Source organism: Eschrichtius robustus, chromosome 7, assembly GCF_028021215.1.
Source record: "Eschrichtius robustus isolate mEscRob2 chromosome 7, mEscRob2.pri, whole genome shotgun sequence".
NCBI classification, from domain to species: Eukaryota; Metazoa; Chordata; class Mammalia; order Artiodactyla; family Eschrichtiidae; genus Eschrichtius; species Eschrichtius robustus.
The window spans coordinates 12,196,277-12,218,673 of NC_090830.1; the positions used below are offsets into that span (position 1 = coordinate 12,196,277).

A 22,397-nucleotide genomic window follows, 5' to 3' on the forward strand; every position below is an offset into this window, starting at 1 on the left:
TACTGTGCCCATCACCTCCCTCAACTTCTCAAGAAAAGTAACCAGGGCTTCCCTGGTGGCGCAGTGGTTGAGAATCTGCCTGCCAATGCAGGGGACACGGGTTCGAGCCCTGGTCTGGGAAGATCCCACATGCCGCGGAGCAACTGGGCCCGTGAGCCACAACTACTGAGCCTGCGCGTCTGGAGCCTGTGCTCCGCAACAAGAGAGGCCGCGATAGTGAGAGGCCCGCGTGCCGCGATGAAGAGTGGCCCCCGCTCGCTGCAACCAGAGAAAGCCCTCGCACAGAAACGAAGACCCAACACAGCCAAAAATAAATAAATAAATAAATTTATTTAAAAAAACAAAACAAAACAATGAAGTCTGTCGCATTGACTGGCTCCTACTTTCATGAATGATTTCTCTGCAGCAGCCAATGCTGTTTGACAGCATTTTACCCACAGACCTTCTTTCAAAATTGGAGCCAGTCCTCTCAAACCCTGCCACTGCTTTATCGACTAAGTTTATGGAATGCCCTAAATCTCTGTTGTCACGTCAACAAGCTTCACAGCATCTTCACCAGGAGCAGATTCCATCTCAAGAAACCTCTTTTTTTGCTCATCCATAAAAAGCAACTCCTCATCCATTGAAGTTTTATCCTGAGATGGCAGCAACTCAGTCCCATCTTCAGGCTCCACTTCTAGTTCTCTTGCAGTTTCCACCACATCTGTGGTTACTTCCTCCACTGAGGTCTTTTTTTTTCCCCCAATATTATGGCTTTTATTAAAACGCTGCACAGAATATCCTTATACACACATTTGACTCTCTCATTAGGATAAACCTCCAAAAGTGGAATCACTGGGTCATCCACTGAAGTCTTGAACCCCTCAAAGTCATCCATGAGGATTCGAAGCAAATTCTTTCAAATTCCTGTTAATGTTGATATTTTGACCTCTTCCCATGAATCATGAACATTCTTAATGGCATCTGGAATGGTGAATCCTTTCCAGAAGGTTTTCAGTTGACTTTGCCCAGATCCTTCAGAAGAATCACTATCTCTGGCAGCTATAGCCTTACAAAATATATTCCTTAAATAATAAGACCTAAAAGTTGAAGCTACTCTTTGATCCATGGGCTGTAGAATGGATGTTTTCTGAGCAGACATGAAAAAAGCATGAATCTCCGGCTTCTCCATCAGAGCTCTTGGGTGACCAGGTGCATTGTCAATTTTGAAAGGAATCTTTTTTTCTGAGCAGTAGGTCTCAGCAGTGGGCTTCATATATTCAGTAAACTATGTTGTCAACAGATGTGCTGTCACCCAGGCTTTGTTATTCCACGTACAGAGCACAGGAAGAGTAGATTTAGCATAATTCTTGAGGGCTCTAGGATTTTCAGGATGGTAAATAAACACTGGCTTCAACTTCAAGTCACCAGCTGCACTGGCCCCTACCAAGAGAGTCAGCCTGTCCTCTGAAGCTTTGAAGCCAGGCACTGACTTCTCCTCTCCAGCTATGAAAGTCCTACATGGCATCTTCTTCCAATAGAAGGCTGTTTCTTCTACATTGAAACTCTGTTGTTTGGTGTAGCCACCTTCATGAATATCTTAGCTAGACCTTCTGGAGAACTTGCTGCAGCTTGTGCACCAGCACCTGGGGCTTTACCCTGTCCTTTCATGTTATGGAGACGGCTTCTTTCCTCAAACCTCATGAACCAACCTCTGCTGGCTTCAAACTCTTCTGCGGCTTCCTCACCTCTCTCAGCCCTCACAGAACTGAAGACAGTTAGGGCTTTGCTCTGGATTACGCTCTGGCTTAAGGCAATATTGTCGCTGTTTTGATCCTCTATCCGGCCACTAAAACTTTCTTCCTGTCAGCGGTAAGGTTGCTTTGCTTTCTTATCATTTGTGTGTTCACTTTTAACTTCCTTCAAGAACTTTTCCTGTGCATTCACAGCTTGGCTAACAGGCACAGGAGGCCTAGCTTTCTGCCTGTCTTGGCTTTCAATGTGCCTTCCTCGCTGCGCTTAATCATTTCCAGCTTTTGAAAAGTGAAAAAACGCGCAACTCTTCCTTTCACTTGAACGCTTAGAGGCCGCAAACCTTCAATTTGTAAAAAAATGCAGTATCTGCAAAGCACAAGACAACGAGGTATGCCTGTACTACCTTCTAAATCTTCCTTATCAGCTGACGGTGTTTACAATAACTATTTTTTAAAATTTCAATTGCTTAGTCAAAATTTTAATCACTACTTAAACTTTTGATAAAAGTTTGGTATTTTTGATGCCTGATAACCTTCTATTAGAAATTGTCTGAAGGAGATAAAGTTGATAATTTTTGCTACGGTGAAATGGTGACAACTTTTTTTCTAACTAATGAGGTAAATGGATACAAAGAGAGGAGTACAGCTTAGATTAGGGAAAAATCAATCTTTTTAATTTTTTTTCTTTAATATTTTGGGGATTGATTTTACTTTTTTTAAAAAATTAATTAATTAATTTATTTATTTATTTTTGGCTGCGTTGGGTCTTCGTTTCTGTGCGAGGGCTTTCTCTAGTTGTGGCAAGTGGGGGCCACTCTTCATCGCGGTGCGCGGGCCTCTCACTGTCACGGCCTCTCTTGTTGCGGAGCACAGGCTCCAGACGCGCAGGCTCAGTAGCCGTGGCTCATGGGCCTAGTCGCTCCGCGGCACGTGGGATCTTCCCAGATCAGGGCTCGAACCCGTGTCCCCTGCATTGGCAGGCAGATTCTCAACCACTGTGCCACCAGGGAAGCCCGGGAAAAATCAATCTTTATGGGTTTGTTTAGTTCAGTTTTTGAATGTACAGTGATTTTATGTTTGTTTCACCTTGCCATAGAAAGTATTTCAAAAGGGGGTAGCTAAATTTGCTTTCCAGTTGCAGCCTCAAGAGAAAGTTATTATCTTAAGATAACCTGATAAAGTTTATAAAAAGTTAGAAAAATTAACTGGGAGGAACTTCGATGAGGAGGATGTGCGTGGTCATAAAGCAGCTCCCTACTCGCAGCTACTCGTTCAAAGGAAGAAAAGAATACACGTACAGGGGAGAAATCGGTCAATTCATGGATCGAGTAATCAAAGTAACATCACTAACCATCACATGCCTCCAGATGAGAGGCCAAGAAGGGTGCATCACCACACACTACAGAAGTCCAGCTGAGCCTAACCACAAGGAACCATCAGAAAACCCCAAAAGAGGAACATCCTATTAAAAGAGAACTGTACTCTTCAAAAATGTCAGTGTCGCAAAGGACAAAGAAAATGACTGTGGAAATGTTCCACATTAAAGGAGGCTATTGGGCTTCCCTGGTGGTGCAGTGGTTAGGAATCCGCCTGCCAATGCAGGGGACACGGGTTCAAGCCCTGGTCCGGGAAGATCCCACATGCCGCAGAGCAATTAAGCCCGTGCGCCACAGCTACTGAGCCTGTGCTCTAAAGCCTGCGAGCCACAACTACTGAGCCCGTGCACCACAACTCCTGAAGCCCGCATGCCTAGAGCCTGTGCTCTGCAACAAGAGAAGCCACTGCAATGAGAAGCCCGCGCACTGCAACAAAGAGTAGCCCCCCGCTCGCCACAACTAGAGAAAGCCTGTGTGCAGCAACGAAGACCCAACGCAGCCAAATTTAAATAAATTAAATGAATTTATTAAAAAAAAAAAAAAAAAAAAAAAAGGAGGCTATCAAGATACGACAACTAAAGGTAATACCTGGCTCTAGATTGAAGGAAATGTTACAAACAACATTGTTAAGTCAATTGATAAAACCAGCATATGAAGGGTAGGTTAGATCAAAGGATTTTCTCAGTAAACTGACTGAGGTTGACAACTGTGCCAATTATGTAACAGCATATCCTTACGCTTCGGAAAAAATACTGCACATTTAGGACTTCAGTACTGTGATGATTACAACATACTCTCAAATGGTCCTCCCCCAATTTATATGTTTATACAGACACACACACACACACACACACAAGAAGAGAGAGGGAATAAATAGGGCAAATGTTAAAAATAGGTGACTGGATACCAAGTCCACAGGGGGTCTTGCACTATCCTTATCTTTACAAGGTTCTCTAAGAGTAAAATTATGTCCAAATAAAGTTTTTAAAAGTTAGACTCAATACAAAAAAAGAAAACACTCACATGCACACTTTCTCAGTATCAGATTCAAGAAAAGCACCAACTCCTGGCACGAGAGCTTCCTTCGGACGGCGCGCAGGGCTTTAGACCGATGTGCACAGGACGAGGGCCAGGAGGAAGGACAGAGCGGGTGGTCAGAGGGGGAAAGAAAGGCCAGTCACACACATCTTTCTCCAGGCGCACTTCCGGAGCACGTGACTTCCCCATGCTTCTTGGGAGGGGCTGCAGGAAGAGCCACAGGAAGGCGAGGAAACCCAGGGCAGCAGCTGGCTTGGCATCTAACTGCACATAACTGCACCACGGTCGGCAGTGGGAAGTGATAAGCAGCCCACCTGCCCGGTGGAACCTGGGAGATCACCGGAAGGGCGGCCACGACAAAGCCTGCCCGGTGAACTAAGGAGCCAACCTTATACGACGCTTGCAGTTCCTGTTCCTATTTTGATTCACTGCAGGAATGCTTTTCCTGAAAAATTTTAACTTTTCATGTCTGCACCAGATCGTTTCTAATTCCCCTTGCTGATCTTGTAGGACGTATGTGTGATCGTGAGGTACAGAAACAGAAAGTGGGGCGGAACCAAGAAACAAATGCCAGGCTTGCTAACAGGGAAGGAAATTCTAAAGCAGTGCTTGGGCTCTTGTCAGCCTTTCAAGAATGGCTCCTGACTTGATTTTTCTAAATTCTTTCTAAAGCTCAGTGGCCTGAAATACTAAGTGGCCTTTCCAGGTCAAGGGATTAAAAAAAAGAACCTTTCCCTGGGCAGTTGATCTCGCACCTTCAAATGAAGTTTCAAAGATCTGAAGCAGATTCTTCTTTCAGAATCAAAAGCAGATCCTGCTCTCAAAAAGAAATATGCACTGAAAGCCATATTTTGAACAAAACAGAAAAACGCAGCAAAGCATGTGGATTTTCATTGGGTATTCTGGTTCTAGCTCATTATTCCTTCCATGGATCTTTATAAAAAATGACACTGTTCAGCCTAAAAAATAAGGCTTTGAGTAGATGTCTCTTGTTCTTTACAACCTTACAGTCTGCTGTTATCGTTTTGTGTGAGTAGGAGATACACCGGGAATCAACAAAATGTTAAATCCTATATTGCATCAAATTCTAATAAAGCATTCAAGATGGCTGTCAAAAAGACCATTATGCAAAAGGCCAGCGTTATCCTAACAGCCTTGATCATTAGAAAACTGAAACAGCAATCTTAATTACAGCAGCATCAGAAAATACAAAAGATCTATGAATAACCTCACAAAAAATTTTTTAAAAAGAAACGGAAAGAGAGAGAGATTCTGTTTTTGGCTGTAGAGCATGAAGATTGGAAGATTAGGATGTTCTTTACATCATAATAACTACATTTTTGTATAATTCCAGTCACTTCATACAAGACTTTTTGTAACAGATTATAGTTCATACCAGTACTGCTGCTTATAAGCTGTTTGTCGTTGGGCAAATTACTTTCTATTCTATGCCTCAGTTTCCTCATCTGTAAGACAGGAAAACAGTGACAGTGTTGTCCTGAGGATTAAATGAGTTAGTGTCTGGTGCATAATTTGAACTCAGTAACTGTTGACCACCACCATTACTATTACCACCAACATTGCCACAATTTGGAAGAATAAGCAAACGAGAACGGATAAGACATTGTTTTGAAGAAGAATAATACAAGCAATTACCAGAGTACTGATGCAAGCATCAAACAGATCAACGAAAGAGAACAGACAACCCTGAAACATTATACACACACATGTATTTTTTTAATATAATAAATGCAGCATAATAAACTAATGAGAAATGAGTTATTAACAGATGGTTTTGGAAAACCAGCTAAGTATTTGGAAGAAAATCAGTTGAGAGTCTCATTGAATATTACATTCAAGATAAATCCAGATGGATTAAAAAAATGTCAAAAAAAAAAGCACACAGAAGAAGAAACATATAGGTAAAAAATTTTATATTAACTTGGAGTAGGAACAGACTTTCTCAATATTAAAAAAGAAAAAATAAAGAAAGGAAATCACCAAAGCAACAAACTGAGAAAAAGAGAATCAATAAAAATAAAAAAAGTTATTTACCTTATAAAAGATCTCTCTAAGCTAAAAGAAAAAAAATGCGGAAATGAACAAACAACTTAGATTCTTAAAAATACCCAATAAAACAACTGAAAAACTTTTAACCTCATTAGTACTTTAAAAAGGTAAAGCAAAGCAAAGCAACGTGTTTTAGTATCAAAAGTCAGTATAGTGCTCAGTGTTGGCAGAAGTGCAGCAAGAGAAACACACCTGCACATGGCAGGGGGTGCAAAGTGACACAACAGTCACACACACAGCAGCACCTTGGAAATTCACACCCCTCCACCCAGTATTCCACCTGTAGGTCCCCCACAGGGAAACAATCACGGCTGGACAAAGGATGATCCACTAAGAGGGTTTCCTGCAGTTACCTGCAACAGTGATAAATAAACTCAATGTCTGACACTGAGGGAGTAACAGTTAAATCAGAGATGGAAATCCATACCACCATATGTTATGCAATCATTAAAGTATCCCAGTTGTTTTTTTTTTTTTTTTTTTGCCACACCGTGCCGCTTGTGGGATCTTAGTTCCCCGACCAGGGATTGAACCCATGCCCCCTGCAGTGGAATCACGAAGTCCTAACCACTGGACCGCAGGGAATTCCTAAAGTGTCACAGTTTTGAAGATTATCATGTTGTGAGACCATTCCCATGTCACTCAATCGTATTAAATGAAAAAGCCCAAACCTATAAAACTATATTTGGCATTTTCCCCAATTTTGGATGACTATAATAAAGAAACGAGGTATAGAAAAAGGGAAGAAACAAAACATGCTAAAAGTGGTTAACTCAGTGGTAAGACTGAGTTATCCATATTTTCTTTTCTTATTTTATACTTTTTACACATTTTCTACCTTAAGTATGTAGAACTTTAATACTCAAGAAAACAGTAAATGTTGTCAAATGAGGGAAGATGTAGCCATGGAATGAAAAGAAACATCAACAATAGTAAAGTCTACAAGGGCTTTCTAAAAGCCTTACTGAGTCTAGAATGTTTACCATCTACTCTGTGTCGATTTCCCGTGTGCCCACGGTGGTGGGCTGGCCTCCACTCCTGCCTGGGGAAAAGCAGCAAGAGCCCCACAGCAGGCTGGCCTCTGCCTGGCCTCAGGCTGCTGCTTTTCGGCTCCCAGACACATTCTCACTCCCCAACCCACAGGCACGGCCCTGCTGGCCCAATCAAAGAATAATTTTTCTTATGTTTTTCACAGTATTTAAAAAAAACAACTCAAAATATTTTTCAACAGTAGTGAAATTTCTCACACATAGGAAGCACTTAATAGATATTCCTTAACTTATTGTCAGAGTTTGTGTTTTCATACACCCTGGGCACTAGAAACTAACCCACTGTCTGTTTAAAGTTCTCACCTGCCTGGAGGCATAACCCTCCCAAACCTCAGACTATACTACAAAGCTACAGTCATCAAAACAGCGTAGTGTTGGCACAAAAACAGAATACGGATCAATGGAATAGAATAGAGCCCAGAAATAAACCTACACACTTACCCAATTCCCTGGCAGTCGAGTGGTTAGGACACCTCGCTTTCCCTGACAGGGGCCGGGGTTCAATCCCTGATCCAGGAACTAAGATCCCATAAGCCACCACCAAAAAAAACCCAAAACCCTACACACTTACGGTTAATTAATCTTCAACAAAGGAGGCAAAAATATATCAATAAAATGGGAAAATGTCTCTTCAGCAAGTGGTGCTGGGAAAGCTGGACAGCTGCATGTAAATCAATGAAGCTAGAACACACCTTCACACCATGCACAAAAATAAACTCAAAACGGCTTAAAGACTTAAATATAAAACAAGACACCATAAAACTCCTAGAGGAGAACAGGCAAAACATTCTATGACATAAATCGTACCAATGTTTTCTTAGGTCAGTCTCCCAAGGCAATAGAAATAAACACAAAAATAAACAAATGGGACCTAATCAAACTTACAAGCTTTTGCACAGGAAAAGAAACCATAAACAAAACATAGAAACAACCTACAGAATGGGAGAAAATATTTGCAAACAATGTGACTGACAAGGGCTTAATTTCCAAAATATACAAACAGCTCATACAACTCAACGACAAAAAAACAAACAACCCAATCGAAAAATGGGCAGAAGACCTAAATAGACATTTCTCCAAAGGCATACAGATGGCCAATAGGCACAGGAAAAGATGCTCAACATCACTAACTATTAGAGAAATACAAATCAAAACTACAGTGAGGTACTACCTCATACTGGTCAGAATGGCCATCATTAAAAAATCTGCAGGGCTTCCGTGGTGGCGCAGTGGTTGAGAGTCTGCCTGCCAATGCAGGGGACACGGGTTCGAGCCCTGGTCCGGGAGGATCCCACATGCCGCGGAGCAACTAGGCCCGTGAGCCACAACTACTGAGCCTGCGCGTCTGGAGCCTGTGCTCCGCAACAAGAGAGGCCGCGATAGTGAGAGGCCCGCGCACCGCGATGAAGAGTGGTCCCTGCTTGCCGCAACTAGAGAAAGCCCTCGCACAGAAACGAAGACCCAACACAGCCAAAAATAAATAAATAAATAATTAAAAACAAAATATGGGAAAATACCAAGGTATAAAAAATTTAAAAAAAAATCTGCAAATAATAAATGCTGGAGAGGGTGTGGAGAAAAGAGAATGCTGAAACACTGTTGATGGGAATGTAAGTTGGTGCAGCCACTATGGAAAACAGTATGGAGGTTCCTCAAAAAACTAAAAATAGAGTTACTGTATGATCCAGCAATCCCATTCCTGGGCATATATCTGGACAAAACTATAATTCAAAAAGATACATGCACCCCTATGTTCATAGCAGCACTATTTACAATAGCCAAGACATGGAAACAACCTAAATGTCCACTGACAGATGAATGGATAAACAAGATGTGGTACATATACACAATGGAATATTACTCAGCCATAAAAAAGAACGAAATAATGCCACTTGCAGCAACATGGATGGACCTAGCGATTATCACACTAAGTGAAGTCAGTCAGACAGACAGATATCATATGATATCACTTATATGTGGAATCTAAAATATGGCACAGATGAACTTAGCTACACAGCAGAAACAGACTCACAGACATAGAGAACAGACCTGTGGTTGCCAAGGGGGAGAGGGAGTGGGGGAGGGTCGGATTGGGAGTTTGGGGTTAGCAGATGCAAACTATTACATAAAGGATGGATAAACAACAAGGTCCTACTGTACAAAAAAGGGAACTATATTCAATAACCTGGGATAAAACATAATGGAAAAGAATGTAAAGAAGAATGTATATATATGTGTATAATGGTGTCACTTTGCTGTACAGCAGAAATTAGTGCAACATTGTAACTCAACTATATTTCAATAAAAAATAAAAAAACAAAAACAAAATAAAGGCTCTCACCAGCCTAAATGTGGTTTCTAAAACTTTCAGCTTACTTTAGTTGGTTATTCCAATTGCCAATAATAAAACCTGTCTCTCTATGATATCCTTTTTTTGTTGCCTAGTTACTTTAACTTTGTTTCTTTCCTTTCTTTCTTTCTTTTTTAAGTATAAAGGAAAAACCTTAATTCCTTTTCCTTTCTTTGTCCCCAGTAAAATACATGAGATGGGAGAAAAAATTCTGCTTCAGAAAAGAAACCCATGACCTTGACTGGATAGGAACCTGCAGCCTGGGAAATTTTCCTACCTAGAATGTGAAAGTCTGGGTTTGGTAATCAAAGTATAAAATATTGGAAGAGTCTGCTTTTCTTTCTTTTTTAATTAAAAAAAAAAAAGAGATTCAAGTTCTTATTCCGGTCAGTACACGATTTCTTATATAATCCTGCAGACAGACATCAAGGCCGTATGTGCACACTGCTCTCCTAGGATTGTCTGCTCTAAGCAAGGTAAATGAAAATCAATTCTTTATATGGATCCAGTACCCAAAGCCAGAGTCATCATCTGGAATTTCATTTGAAGTATTTCACTTGCTTCTTGAACATTTAAGTAGAGAGGTAGGTATTTGATGGGAAAAGAACTAGAGAGAAAAATGTCATGTTTCCTGACTGTTTCCACGCAAGACAACAGGCACAAGAGTCCCCAGTGCAGGGAACGAGAGAAAGTTCCAAGAGGAAGAAATCAGGAAGAAAGGTGAGGGGAGCAGGTGGGGGGACGAAGCCAAGGAGCAGGTGGGCTCGGAGGAGCACCAGCCGCTACCAGCACAGTGCAACACCCCGCCGGCCCTGGGAGTCAGACGCTGCCCTCAGCAGGCACACCTGACCGTTCCAGCAGCCCTGGGCACCTGCCAAAGCCCTCACCGCCCCTTTTAGCTGAGCCCTGAATGAGCAGAGAGGCCAAGCTAGCCTGCCAACCACAGAAACAGCAGTGCCAAGGGCGGAAGGCTGGTGGGCCGGGCACGAGGGCGGCAGGCTGAGCCGGCAGGCGGGAGGACGGGGAGGAGGATGGAGGGCAGGCGGCCTGGACAGCGCTGGCCTTCCGGGCCACAGGGAGGACCTTGGACTTGATGGCTGGTACCAAAGTTGATAAAGAATTGCCTCTTGAGACAGGTCCATACTCTTCAGTTTTCACAACAGTATTATAAATCAGTGGTGTAAGTCTATCATAGATGATATAAAACCCACATTCCTTAATATGCTCCACAAAAACCCCGGATCATGTGACTCTACCCAGCTCACCCACCGCACCTCCTCCTCCACCTGCTCCTGCCCAGGGCCCCCAGCCTCGGTGTCTCTGCTTCTGTCATCCATGACGTTCTCCCCAGACCCCCCCATACAACACCCCAATACTCCCTCCCGGAAGTGATGGTGCCCTCCCATCTTTTCATTTCATCCAAATGTCACCTCCTCAGAGCTCTTTCCTGGTCACCAGATCTAAAGTCAGCTCCTCTTTCTTCTCTCACAGCATCCTGCTTTTCTTCTTGGCAGCATTTATGACAATTATATGTTTATTTGTTTAATGTCAACATTTCCCACTAGAATGAGAGTTTTGAGAGAGTAGAAAACAGGTTTTGTTCCTGACTGTATATCTGGGATTTGATAAATATTTGATGAAGGAATGCAAAAAACAAGTAATATATAATCAACAAAACCAGAAGTTGGTTCTTTGAAAAGAGCAACTAAATTGACAAACCTTTAACTATTACTGAAGTCCAAAAAGAGAGGACTTAAATAATTAAAATGCATGAAAGAAGGGAAAATACCACAGACCTTACAAAATAAAAAGGATTACAGGGGAATATATGAACAACCGTATGCCAACGAATTAGATAACTTACTATCTAATGACATGGACCAATAAATTCCTAAAAGACACACATTACCACAACTGATTCAACATGAAATAAAAAATCAGCAGACCTATAACAAGTAAAGAAATTGAATTCATAATTAAAAAGCTTCCCATGAAGAAAAACCCAGGCCCACATGGTTTCACTGGTGAATTCTATCAAACATTCCAAGAAAAATTAATACCAATCTTTTACAAACTCTTCCAAAAACTAGAAGAGGAAGGAATACTGCCTAACTCATTCTACAAGACCACAACTACCCTGATATCAAAATTAGACAAAGATACTACAAGAAAAGAGAGCTACAGTTCACATCCCTTATGAATGTAGATGCAGAAATCCTCAACAAAATACTAGCAAACAGAATCCGGCAACATATAAAAGAAATATACATATGCCATGACCAAAAGGGATTTATTTCAAGAAAACAAAGTTGGTTTAACATCCAAATATGAATGTAATATACTATATTAATACAACATAGGATAAAAATCACATAATCACCACTATAAATGCAGAAAAAGGATCTGACAAAACCCAACACTTCTTCACTTTAAAAAACAAATGTTAAACCACAAACTAGAAACAGAAAGGAACTTCCTCAACCTGGTGTTAGCCGTCCACAAACAAGCTACACCTAACATCATACTTGATGGTGGGGGACTGAATGCTTTCTTCCTGAGATCTGGAACAAGACCAGGAGGTCCACTTTCGACACTTCTATTCATCACTGAACTGAGCTTCTGGCTGAGGCAATCAGGAAAGAAAACAAAATAAAAGGCATCCAAATTGGACAGGAAAAAGTAAAATTATCCCCATTTGCAGATGATATCATTTTGTAAATAGAAAATTCTAAGGAATTCATTAAAGAACTATTAGTTTGACAAGGTTGCAGGATACAAGATCTACACACAAAAATCAACAGTATGTCTAAATATTAGTAATGAACATTCCAAAAATAAAATTAGGAAAATAATTCCATTTACAATAGCATCAAAAAGTATAAAATAGTAAGGTATAAATTTTTTAAGAAGAAGCATAAGACTTATATGCTGGAAACTACAAAACAACAAGACTGAACGAAATTAAAGACACTCTAAGTAAATAAAAAGACATGTCATGTTCATGGATCTAAAGATTTAATATTGTTAAGATAGCAATACTCCCCAAATTGATTTATAGATTCAATACAATCTCTATCAAAATTCTAGCTTCAGTAATCAAACAGTGTGCTTCTGATATAAGAATAGGTAGAACTGACATGAGGATAAACAGAATAGAATTGAAAATCTAAAATCAATCCTTATACTCATGGTCAATTGATCTCTAAGAGTGCCAAGACAATTAAATGGGAAAAGAATAGTCTTGTCAACAAATGGTTCTGAAAAAACTGGATATTTATATGCAAAAGAATGACTTTCAGGGCTTCCCTGGTGGTGCAGTGGTTGAGAATCTGCCTGCCAATGCAGGGGACATGGGTTCGAGCCCTGGTCTGGGAAGATCCCACATGCTGCGGAGCAACTGGGCCCATGAGCCACAACTACTGAGCCTGCGCGTCTGGAGCCTGTGCTCCGCAACAAGAGAGGCCGCAACAGTGAGAGGTCCGTGCACCGCGATGAAGAGTGGCCCCTGCTTGCCGCAAGTGGAGAAAGCCCTCGCAAGAAATGAAGACCCAACACAGCCATAAATAAATAAATAAATAAATAAATTTAAAAAAGAAAAAAAAAAGAATGACTTTCGATCCACACCTTACATCATATACAAGAATCAATTCAAAACAGACCACAGGCCTAAGTGCATGAGTAAAACTATAAAACTCTTGGAAGAACACACGAGAGTTAATCTTCCTGAAACTGTGTTAGTAAAGCCTCCTTTGGTAAAGCACCAAAAGCACAAACAACATAAGAAAAATAGATAAAGTGGACTTTTCAAAAATAAGAACATTTGTGGCCCTTCCTGGTGGTCCAGTGGTTAAGACTCTGTACTTCTACCGCAGGGGGCACGGGTTCAATCCCTGGTTGGGGAAGTTTTGCATGCCGCACCGTACAGCCAAAAAAATAAAAAATAAATAAATAAATAAAAACATTTGTGTCATCACCTCAAGAAAGTAAAGACAACTACAGAGTTGACGAATACAGTCGTCCCTGGGTATCCGCAGGGCACTGGTTCCAGGGTCCTCCCACACACACCAATTCCGCGGATGCTCAAGTCCCTCGGATAAAATGGCACAATGGTCCTCCATATCCATGGAACCCATGGATACGGAGAGCCAACTGTATACCTGCATATCATATACGAATGGCCAATAAGTACATGAAAAGATGCTCAACATCAATAGGTCAACAGGGAAATGCAAATGAAAACACAATGTGATACTGCTTCACACCTACTAGAAGGGATACAGTTACAAAGACAGTAACAATTAGCAAGGACGTGGAGAAACTGAAACTGTCATCCATTGCTGGTGGGAATGTAAAATGGCACAGCTAGTTTGGAAAACACCCTAGTAATTTCTCAAAAAGTTATATATAGAACTACCTCATGACCCAGCATTTCCACTCGTAGGTATATACTCAAGAGACCTAAAAACAGATGTCTACCCAAAAACTTGTACACAATTGTTCAGGGCAGATTATTCATAATAGCCAAAAAGTAGAAACTTATCCAAATGGTCATCAGCTGAAGAACAGATAAATAAAATATGGTATATCCATATAATGGAATATTACACAGCCATAAAAAGGAACGAAGCACTGATATGCACTGTGATGTGGATAAACCCGGTAAATATCATGCCAAGTGAAATAAGCTAGTCACAAAAAGACCACATATTGTATCATTCCCTTTCTAGGAAACATCCAGAATAGTCAAATCTACAGACAAAAAAGCAGGGTAGTGCTTGCCAGGGGTTGGGGATACACAGCAATGGAGACTGCTTAATGGGTATGGGGTTTCTTTTCGGGATGACAAAAATGTTCTAAAATTAGGCTGTGTTAACTGGTTGCACAATCCTATGAATACATGAGAAAAAAATGAACTGTATATTTTAAATGGGTGAATTGTATGGTATGTGAATTATATCTCAATAAAGCTGTTTAAAAAAATAACAGGTAATACAGTGATATAATGTGTTAGGTGCTTACCACTATGTTCATATGACATTTTACCTTCCTAAATGTTTATTTGCTGTGCTGTGAAAACAGGGTTAAGATATAAACAAGGGGAAAGCAGAGGAAAGACTTATCTTTGGGGACCATGGTAGCTAGGCATCAGAGCCCTCCCAATGTAAAATACTTACATATGCTGAATTTCTGTAACAAGGAGTTTACATGTAGTTCAGAGTGACAGTAAATTATGTGGCATATCCTTACTAAGGCTCCATCAATTGAAGACTTTTAAGCTGTAAATGCAAAACTGGCCTCTCTATAAGAGCGAAAGCCACTCTGTTCCCAGGGCCAGCAATTCCCACAAAGCACGGAGAACAGACGGGCTCAAAAACCAGAAACACACACTCACATTCCTCAAGACCGGAAGCGTCAGCTGCTCGAAGGAAGTCAGATCCACCACATACTGCCCAACGCAGCACTCACGCTTTCCAGGCGGAAGCTCTGACCTGAAAGGAAAGATAGTACATCCTTTGTTGAAAGACACCTCTACTGATTTCTGGTTTTTAGCTGCCCCACTGAGCCTCTGGCCTTCTGCGTGTGCTAAACCATCCTTAAAAATCACCCACACAGAAAGTGGCAGTGAGCAAAGCTGATCTGATTCCACATCCTCTCCTGAGAGCAGGGCTAACACCGGTGGGCACACCACCACCCATGGCCCGGCAGTTGCCTTCAGGGAGCTGGCGCGTCACCTATCTTAGAAGAGTGACATGAGAAACGGGGCTGCGAAGTACCAAGTGAGAAGAGCTTACTACTCAGTGGGGAACGTTCTAAGTGGAATACGATTATTTTCAACTTTGTTTTTCATGTGATGATTTCAACCTCTGTTTTCTTTTTCCAAGAAATCCCTAAAGGCTCAGGATTCTTCAAGATAGAAGAGATCACCTGGCTCAGCGCTGGGCCCAGGGAGAATAAAACACCGCGGAAATGAAGCTACAGTACCCAATCCTGGATAAAGGTCCGCGGGCGCCGGACAACGTGACAACATCGAACCCTATTCTTCTTCCTCCCTGTCTGACTTCTTCGGTATAAAACCCGTCGACAGGCACGCCAGAGGACTTTAAAACTTCACTGGCTTTCTGGATCAACGTTGTTTTTCCAACCCCTTAAAAAAAAAAAAAAAAAAAAAAAAAAAGCCCATTAGGAACCACTGCTTTGTTAGAGCACAGGAATCACCAGGAGGAAATAGGCTGCAAATGGATTTTATGAACGTTAACTTCACTTAATTTTGACTGCTCCAGGTGTTAACACTCTTTAATTTCAAGTAGAAACAAGCATAATAGAAATATGAATGGTATCTTGAAGTTTATTTTAAAATTCTGAAACAGTATTGGTTTTGTCACATACACAATCCCAGAACCAGTTGAGTGGTTTTCTGATAACAATCTCAAGTGCAATTTACATCCTAGGAGACAAGCTTCTACTTCCTCCTAGGTTTACTCTCCTTGGGGGAGCAAACTTTATCCCCTAGAAAGTAAAGCTGGTCAAGCTTCGGTCAAAGGCTGCACGCTTTAAGTTAGGATTTTAAGACACTCTGGACCTACGTTTAACAGTGGGAACATCACTTCATTCCTCCATGAACTTACATTGTATGTGTCCCAAAAACGGGACTCTTAAATACCACAAACACCACTAGAAATGGCAGTTTTTCAACTTTTTCCACAAGAGCAATCCCATCAGGTTGGCCACCCCTTCCATCACCCCTTGGAGTGTTCCTAAGCATTCCTTCGGCTTGCCCACAGCCCCTTCCCAGATTATAGCCCGTGCACTTCCACCCGCCCAACCTCCCCTCCCAGGACCCCTTCCTTTCCTTCCGGCCCGACCCCTGGGCTACTCTGATGAGCTCTTGGGTGTTTACAAGCAACATAACGATACTAATCACTGACACTGTGGAGCCAGGCCCTGGTCTCGCGTGCCTCGCAAGCATTTTGTTGGTTAAATTCTCACAACCACCCTCTGAAGCAGTTACCATCCTTGTTCCTATTTTACAGATGAAGAAACTGAGGCACAGAGAGGTTAGGTAACTTGTCCACGGTTACACACCTAGGAAGGACCATACATTTTAACAGGGGCCTTCATCTGCCACCATGACTTTGTTTGTATGAGACTTGCTCCCATACAGATTAAAGTCAATGGCATCATGATTACCAAAAAAGGGGGACAAAAAGGTCTGTAACAGAGCTATTCTGAAATACAACAGGGTTGCAAATCATATTATTTCTGTGGCTGCCCAGAGTCATCAGGGATCCCCAAGGAGCCTTTTAACCTTCCTTGAAATAAAATACGATCTGTCATTTAAGGCATCCCTCCTCCAAACTTCACACTAGCAAACGATGGCATCTGGCCTTCTGGAACATGAGCGGCAGCCCACACTCACATGACTAGGAGAGAACTACAAAGGGTCGTGACCCCAGCTCTGCCCTTCCGTAACTGCCGCTTTAGGAGTCGCTGAAGAATCTGCTTAACGCTGGCAAGTGGCCTTGGTGGCTGTGTAAGCTGGGACTTTCCTGAAGGGCCATTTCTACCACAGTACACAGCAATGCCACAGCTAGGAATTCATCCTCAGCAATGAATCTGACAACAGTACAGAGATACAAGAAACCGGACGTTCACTTCAGCGTTCTTCGTAATTGTGCAAAACACAGAAACAATTTAATGTTGATCTGTAATGCTGACTGTTAAGTTATGGTATCATGTGTGTAATGACACAAACACACAGGAATCTCATGCAGCCATTATTAAAGAGAATACTCTTTACCTATGGAAACAGTTCACTGGTTAGCATGGAAAACAGACCACAGGGTATGAAAATAATATATGGAGAAAAAGCAGGTTAAGAAACAGCAGGCACACATAGTAGTATTCCGTTATATTTTTTAAAGGCCACAAATAACAAATGTTGGTGAGGATGCAGAGAAAAGGGAATCCTTGTACACTATTGATGTGAATGTAAATTGGTGTAGCCACTGTGGAAAACAGTATGCAGGTTCCTCAAAAAACTAAAAACAGAACTACCATATGATCCAGCAATTCCACTCCTGGGTATATACCCAAAGAAAACAAAAACACTAATTTGAAAAGATAAATGTACCCCAATGTTCATAGCAGAATTATTTACAATAGCGAAGATATGGAAGCAACCTAAGTTTCCATCAACAGATGAATGGATAAAGAAGATGTGGTACATATATACATGGAATATTACTCAGTCGTAAAAAAGAATGAAATTTTGCCATTTGCAGCAACATGGATGGACCCGACGGGTATTACGCTTACTGAAATAAGCCAGACAGAGAAAGACAAATACTGTATATTATCACTTATATACGGAATCTAAAAAATAAAACAAACTAGTGAATATAACAAAAAAGAAAGATATAAAGAACAAACTAGTGGTTACCAGTGGGGAGAGGGAAGGTAGGAGGGGCAAGATAGGGGATTAACAGGTAAAAACTAGCATGTATAAAATAAATAACCTGCAAGGATACATTGTACAGCACAGATAATATAGCCAATATTTTATAATAACTATAAATGGAGTATAATCTTTAAAAACTGTGAATAACTATGTTGTACACCTGAAACTTATATAATATTGTAAATCAACTATACCTCAATTTTAAAAAAAAGTGAAGTATGCATATGTTTATAGAAGAAAATGTCGAGAAGAACACAGAAAGGTTTACAGCATTTATTTCTGTATGTTGGAAACCCATGTGATTTTCACTTCTTTAAAATTTCTCTTGATTTCATTTTTTTTTTTGGTCTTATAGTGAGTGGTTATTACTCTTAATTTAAGAAAAAACAAAGCTATTTACATTATGCAAAAGACAAAATGGAACAGCTGTAACAAAAGGGGACATTGTGGGTCCGATCTGTTAGGGAGAACATTATAAAGCAAGAGGAGGCATTGGGCTCAAGTCCCTTTCTTCCTCTTCGGCTCTAGAAATCTTCCAGCGAATTTTTCACCTCCGTTAATTAAGCTACTACTCTAGTGTTGTCTACACTGGCTAAGAAGTGACCTGTGTGAGAAGGAGACCCCAAAATGAAAGGTCCACACCATGCACAGACAAGAACAGGTCAGAAAGCTCCAGAATTATTTTGGTTCTGGTTCTCCCATAAAGCTGACCCTGAAATAAAGACTCAAGTGCAGGCAGTTTAATTTGGGAAGCAACACCCCAAGACGACATGCTGGTAGGAAGATAATCACATTATCAAATAAGTTACCATTGTGGGTAGCTTAATCCCACTGCGAAATCCTAGGAGACAGTTTTGGACCCAAGGCTCAGAGTTCTCCTGTCTGAGGGGTGAGGAAGTAAGGAGTTTACCCGCTCACTTCCATCTATCATGGGTCAAGGCTGCTCCCGGGGGAAGGAATTCCCTGGCCCTTCAGGCCTGCCCTGTGTGCCCTGTGTGCAGGCAGAGTGGGCTCCAGGGACCAGAGAAAGCCCTCCAGGATGGGTCAGAGGCTCTATAGTTGGAAGCTGGAAAAAATGCTAAGTGCCAAAGACACATGGGTGAGGCCCTGACAGTGTAGACAACAAAAAGTGACCTCTTTGAGAAGATACCTTATCTGATGGTCTGAACGTGTAGAGATTTATTTATTTATATTTATTTTTTATACAACTTTATGGGAGTTTAATTGCTTCACAATGCTGTGTTATTTTCTGTTGTACAACAGAATGAACGAGCCTTATGCATACATATATCCCCATATCCCCTCCCTCTTGAGCCTCCCTCCCACCCTCCCTATCCCACCCCTCTAGATGGTCACAAAGCACCGAGCTGATCTCCCTGTGCTATGCGGCTGCTTCCCACTAGCTATCAATTTTACATTTGTGAACATGTAGAGATTTAGACAGCTGGCAGAGTTTGGGATTGGGTTGGGGAGAGAAAGAAACTAAGTCAATAAGAAAACAACATTAGACAACAACTCCAAAGAGGAAAAAAAAAATTGTTCATAAAGGGAAAAGAAATGATAGATTACTCCAAGGCTCTTCTGTGATTAGCTTTTGCTAATAATACTGTAAACACTGACCACTGAGCTAATTAAAATTACAGGATAACTGCGTTAGGAAGATTAGGAGGAAGAGAAGGTGAGTGGGTTTGAGGACAGGCTTAAGAGAGCTATACTGTAGGAATGAGTCTTCCAATTATGTGTATGTACATAAAACTTTTATAAAGAAGGAAACAGAAAGAAGAACCAGTATTGGCCAGGCGCGCCTCTGTCCCCACCCACCTCCGGGACGCAGCCAGGTACAATCACAATAACAAGCCACCTCTGTTATGAAACACATAGATGTCTTGGGGCCAGCCTGCTGAGAAAACTGCATTCCAAGTTTCAAATAAAGGACTGACAAATCAACTTTCAGAAGATGGTCCTTTACCTCTGGGTATCAGAAATTTCTCACACCTTCCTCCTCAGCACTCCCCCATTGCCTGGTAAAAATAAAATTCCAGAATCTGCAATATTAAGATAGCCTTTGCTCCTTAAGGCTAAAAAAGATAATCATCAGAATAAAGTGAAAGAGAATTTCAGGCCCAGGGTAACAATGGTTGATATCTGAACCCACAGCTAACTTGAAAACTCCAAAGAAGCTGAAGAAATCACTTTCTGCTTAGGCCCATCTTCCCCCCCACCCCTTAATGTATCTCATGCTGCTACAACCTTCCTGCCTCTTCTTTCAATAACGAGTTATCCACGTGCAGCATCTTGGCTTAAAAGGCACCTATTTCCTCCGCCAGACTCTCATTTGAACGCACACTATCTCCTTTCACAGGTGAGACCTTCACAGCCCGAGGGTTGAGGGATCTGCATTAAAAGAGACAGACGCAGACGCAGGCTCTGGGTGGGCGGTGTCCTGTAGGTACCAAGGCTCTTAACCTGCGGCCTCACTCATGGAGGGAATTCAGTGGGTCGGTGAACGTGGATGGGGAACACGGTTGCATGTTTAGTTTCACTACCCTGCAACTGAAATCCCGCCCTTCCTTTCATGATGAGAGCAGGGCAGGAGCACGTGTAACTATCGACAGAAACCAGACACCTTCGATTCCACCGCGGTGGCGGCAGAGATCCTGAAATATCTTTCGTGTCCGTCACAACTTCACAACTGCGGGAGTTATTACTGCTGCCGCCGCCCCTGCTATTTAAGACCGAAGCCCGGGTGCGACCCCCATCACAAGCTGGTTCCTGTTCTCCTGTAGTTGGCCTCATTTCACTTATCTGATGGACTCACAGTCACGTTTCCCGGGAAAGGACACGCAGGCTTCAGACCACCAAGCCTGGAACTTACACGGGCAATTTTAGAGGCCACCGGCCGGAGCCCCTTGCCCAAAGCACCGGACCGCCCCCAGCCCGGGCGCCGCTCACGCCCACCCCTCGGCCTCCCGGAGGCGCAGACCCGGGCGGGGTTACCTGGGGGTCCCGTCAGGAACACGTGCCGGGCCATACGGGTATGACCGGGTGGGGGTCAGTGCCCGGGTGGGGGTCGGGGTCGAAGTCGCCGAACGGGGCAGGGGTCGGGGTCGCGACCCAGGATCCGCCCCCAACGCCGCAGTTCCCACCTCCGCTAGCCGGAAGCACCGCCCTCCCGGCCGCGCATGCGCTCTCCCCATTCAGCCTCGGTCCGCGCATGCGCCCTCCGCTCTCAGCCCCGGTCCCCGCGAGCGGTGTCCGCCTGTCTAGGGTGGGAGGGTAGTGGTCCGGTCTTCTGCGGGTCCCTGTGTTCCAGCCTCGGTGTTGGACTTACGTGGGGTGTTTGCGAGGAGATGTGCGTGAGAGCGTGTTACTAAACCAATCCTGCTCCAGGTGGGCGCCGTTGCCCGAGCTCTGCCCCTGGGATGGGACCTCCGAGCTGAAATTCCCCCGGGCTGCGGGGATCAGCCCTCCTGAAGGAGGCTTGGTCCCTGGAAGCCTTCCCCAAAGGAGGAGGCTTTGCTAACGATTGGAACTATTTACCCAGTGTTGTCAGCTGTGACTGCAGAGTAGTATCAACTGGTTAAAAGTGCTTGATGCCTGGGCTCCAACCTCCAGACATTCGGGGTGATTGATCTTGGGCGAGCCCTGAGCATCGATCTTTTTTGCTGTTGTTGTTATTGTTGAAACTCCTCGGCAGTTTCTAAAGGCCCATCTTCAGCCGTGCACATGAAGACCAATTTTCCCCTCTTGTCACCATCCCATAAATGTAAACCAACGCAAGACCCAGCTGTTGGATCTTGCTGTGCAAAGCATTAAGTGGCTCGTCCCCCCTCACTTCACCACTTGAGGTGTTTCAGCCCATGAAATGAAGTGGCAATGGCTTTGGGCCAGAGTTACCTGTAAACTCTTTCAGTCTAATATGTGTACAGTTTGTCTCCTGATCGATCATTCTCCATTCTGAGAAAGCAATTTCAGTGAGTGCTCAACTTAATTGGTGTGTGCCCATCCGGGACCTCCACGGCTCCCTTTAGCCTGGATATACACCAGTCAGATGGCCTCCGTTTCTTGCTGCTTGAAAAGGAATCATCTAAAAGGCAGATTTGTACAGTCGAGCTGTCACCATCATTTCTGGAACATTTATAAGGCTGCATCGCTGGTCAGGTAGGGCCTTCCACTCAGATTTCTTTCACCTCCATGCAAACTGGAATGAAGAACAGCTGATGTAGCCAAGTAAACCCACAGAAGTAGTTTCCCAAAGAAAGAAACATGTACACAGTCATATGTACACTCTTCTTTTCATTAAAAAAATTTTTTATTTTTAAA

General features: G+C 42.6%; 1 protein-coding gene across 1 annotated transcript in view; it reads right to left on the reverse strand.

The window, feature by feature from the left end:
• Positions 1 to 21,243, reverse strand: part of NTPCR (nucleoside-triphosphatase, cancer-related) — a 36,319-nt gene extending 15,076 nt beyond the window's left edge. Inside the window, exons 1-3 of the mRNA XM_068547605.1 lie at positions 21,072 to 21,243; positions 15,599 to 15,761; positions 15,009 to 15,105 (exon numbers count right to left, since the gene is read on the reverse strand). Of these exons, the coding sequence (XP_068403706.1) occupies positions 15,009 to 15,105; positions 15,599 to 15,761; positions 21,072 to 21,105 (294 nt within the window). The 5' untranslated portion in view covers positions 21,106 to 21,243. The remainder of the gene's footprint in view (positions 1 to 15,008; positions 15,106 to 15,598; positions 15,762 to 21,071) is intronic.
• Between the last annotated feature and the right edge of the window lie 1,154 nt (positions 21,244 to 22,397).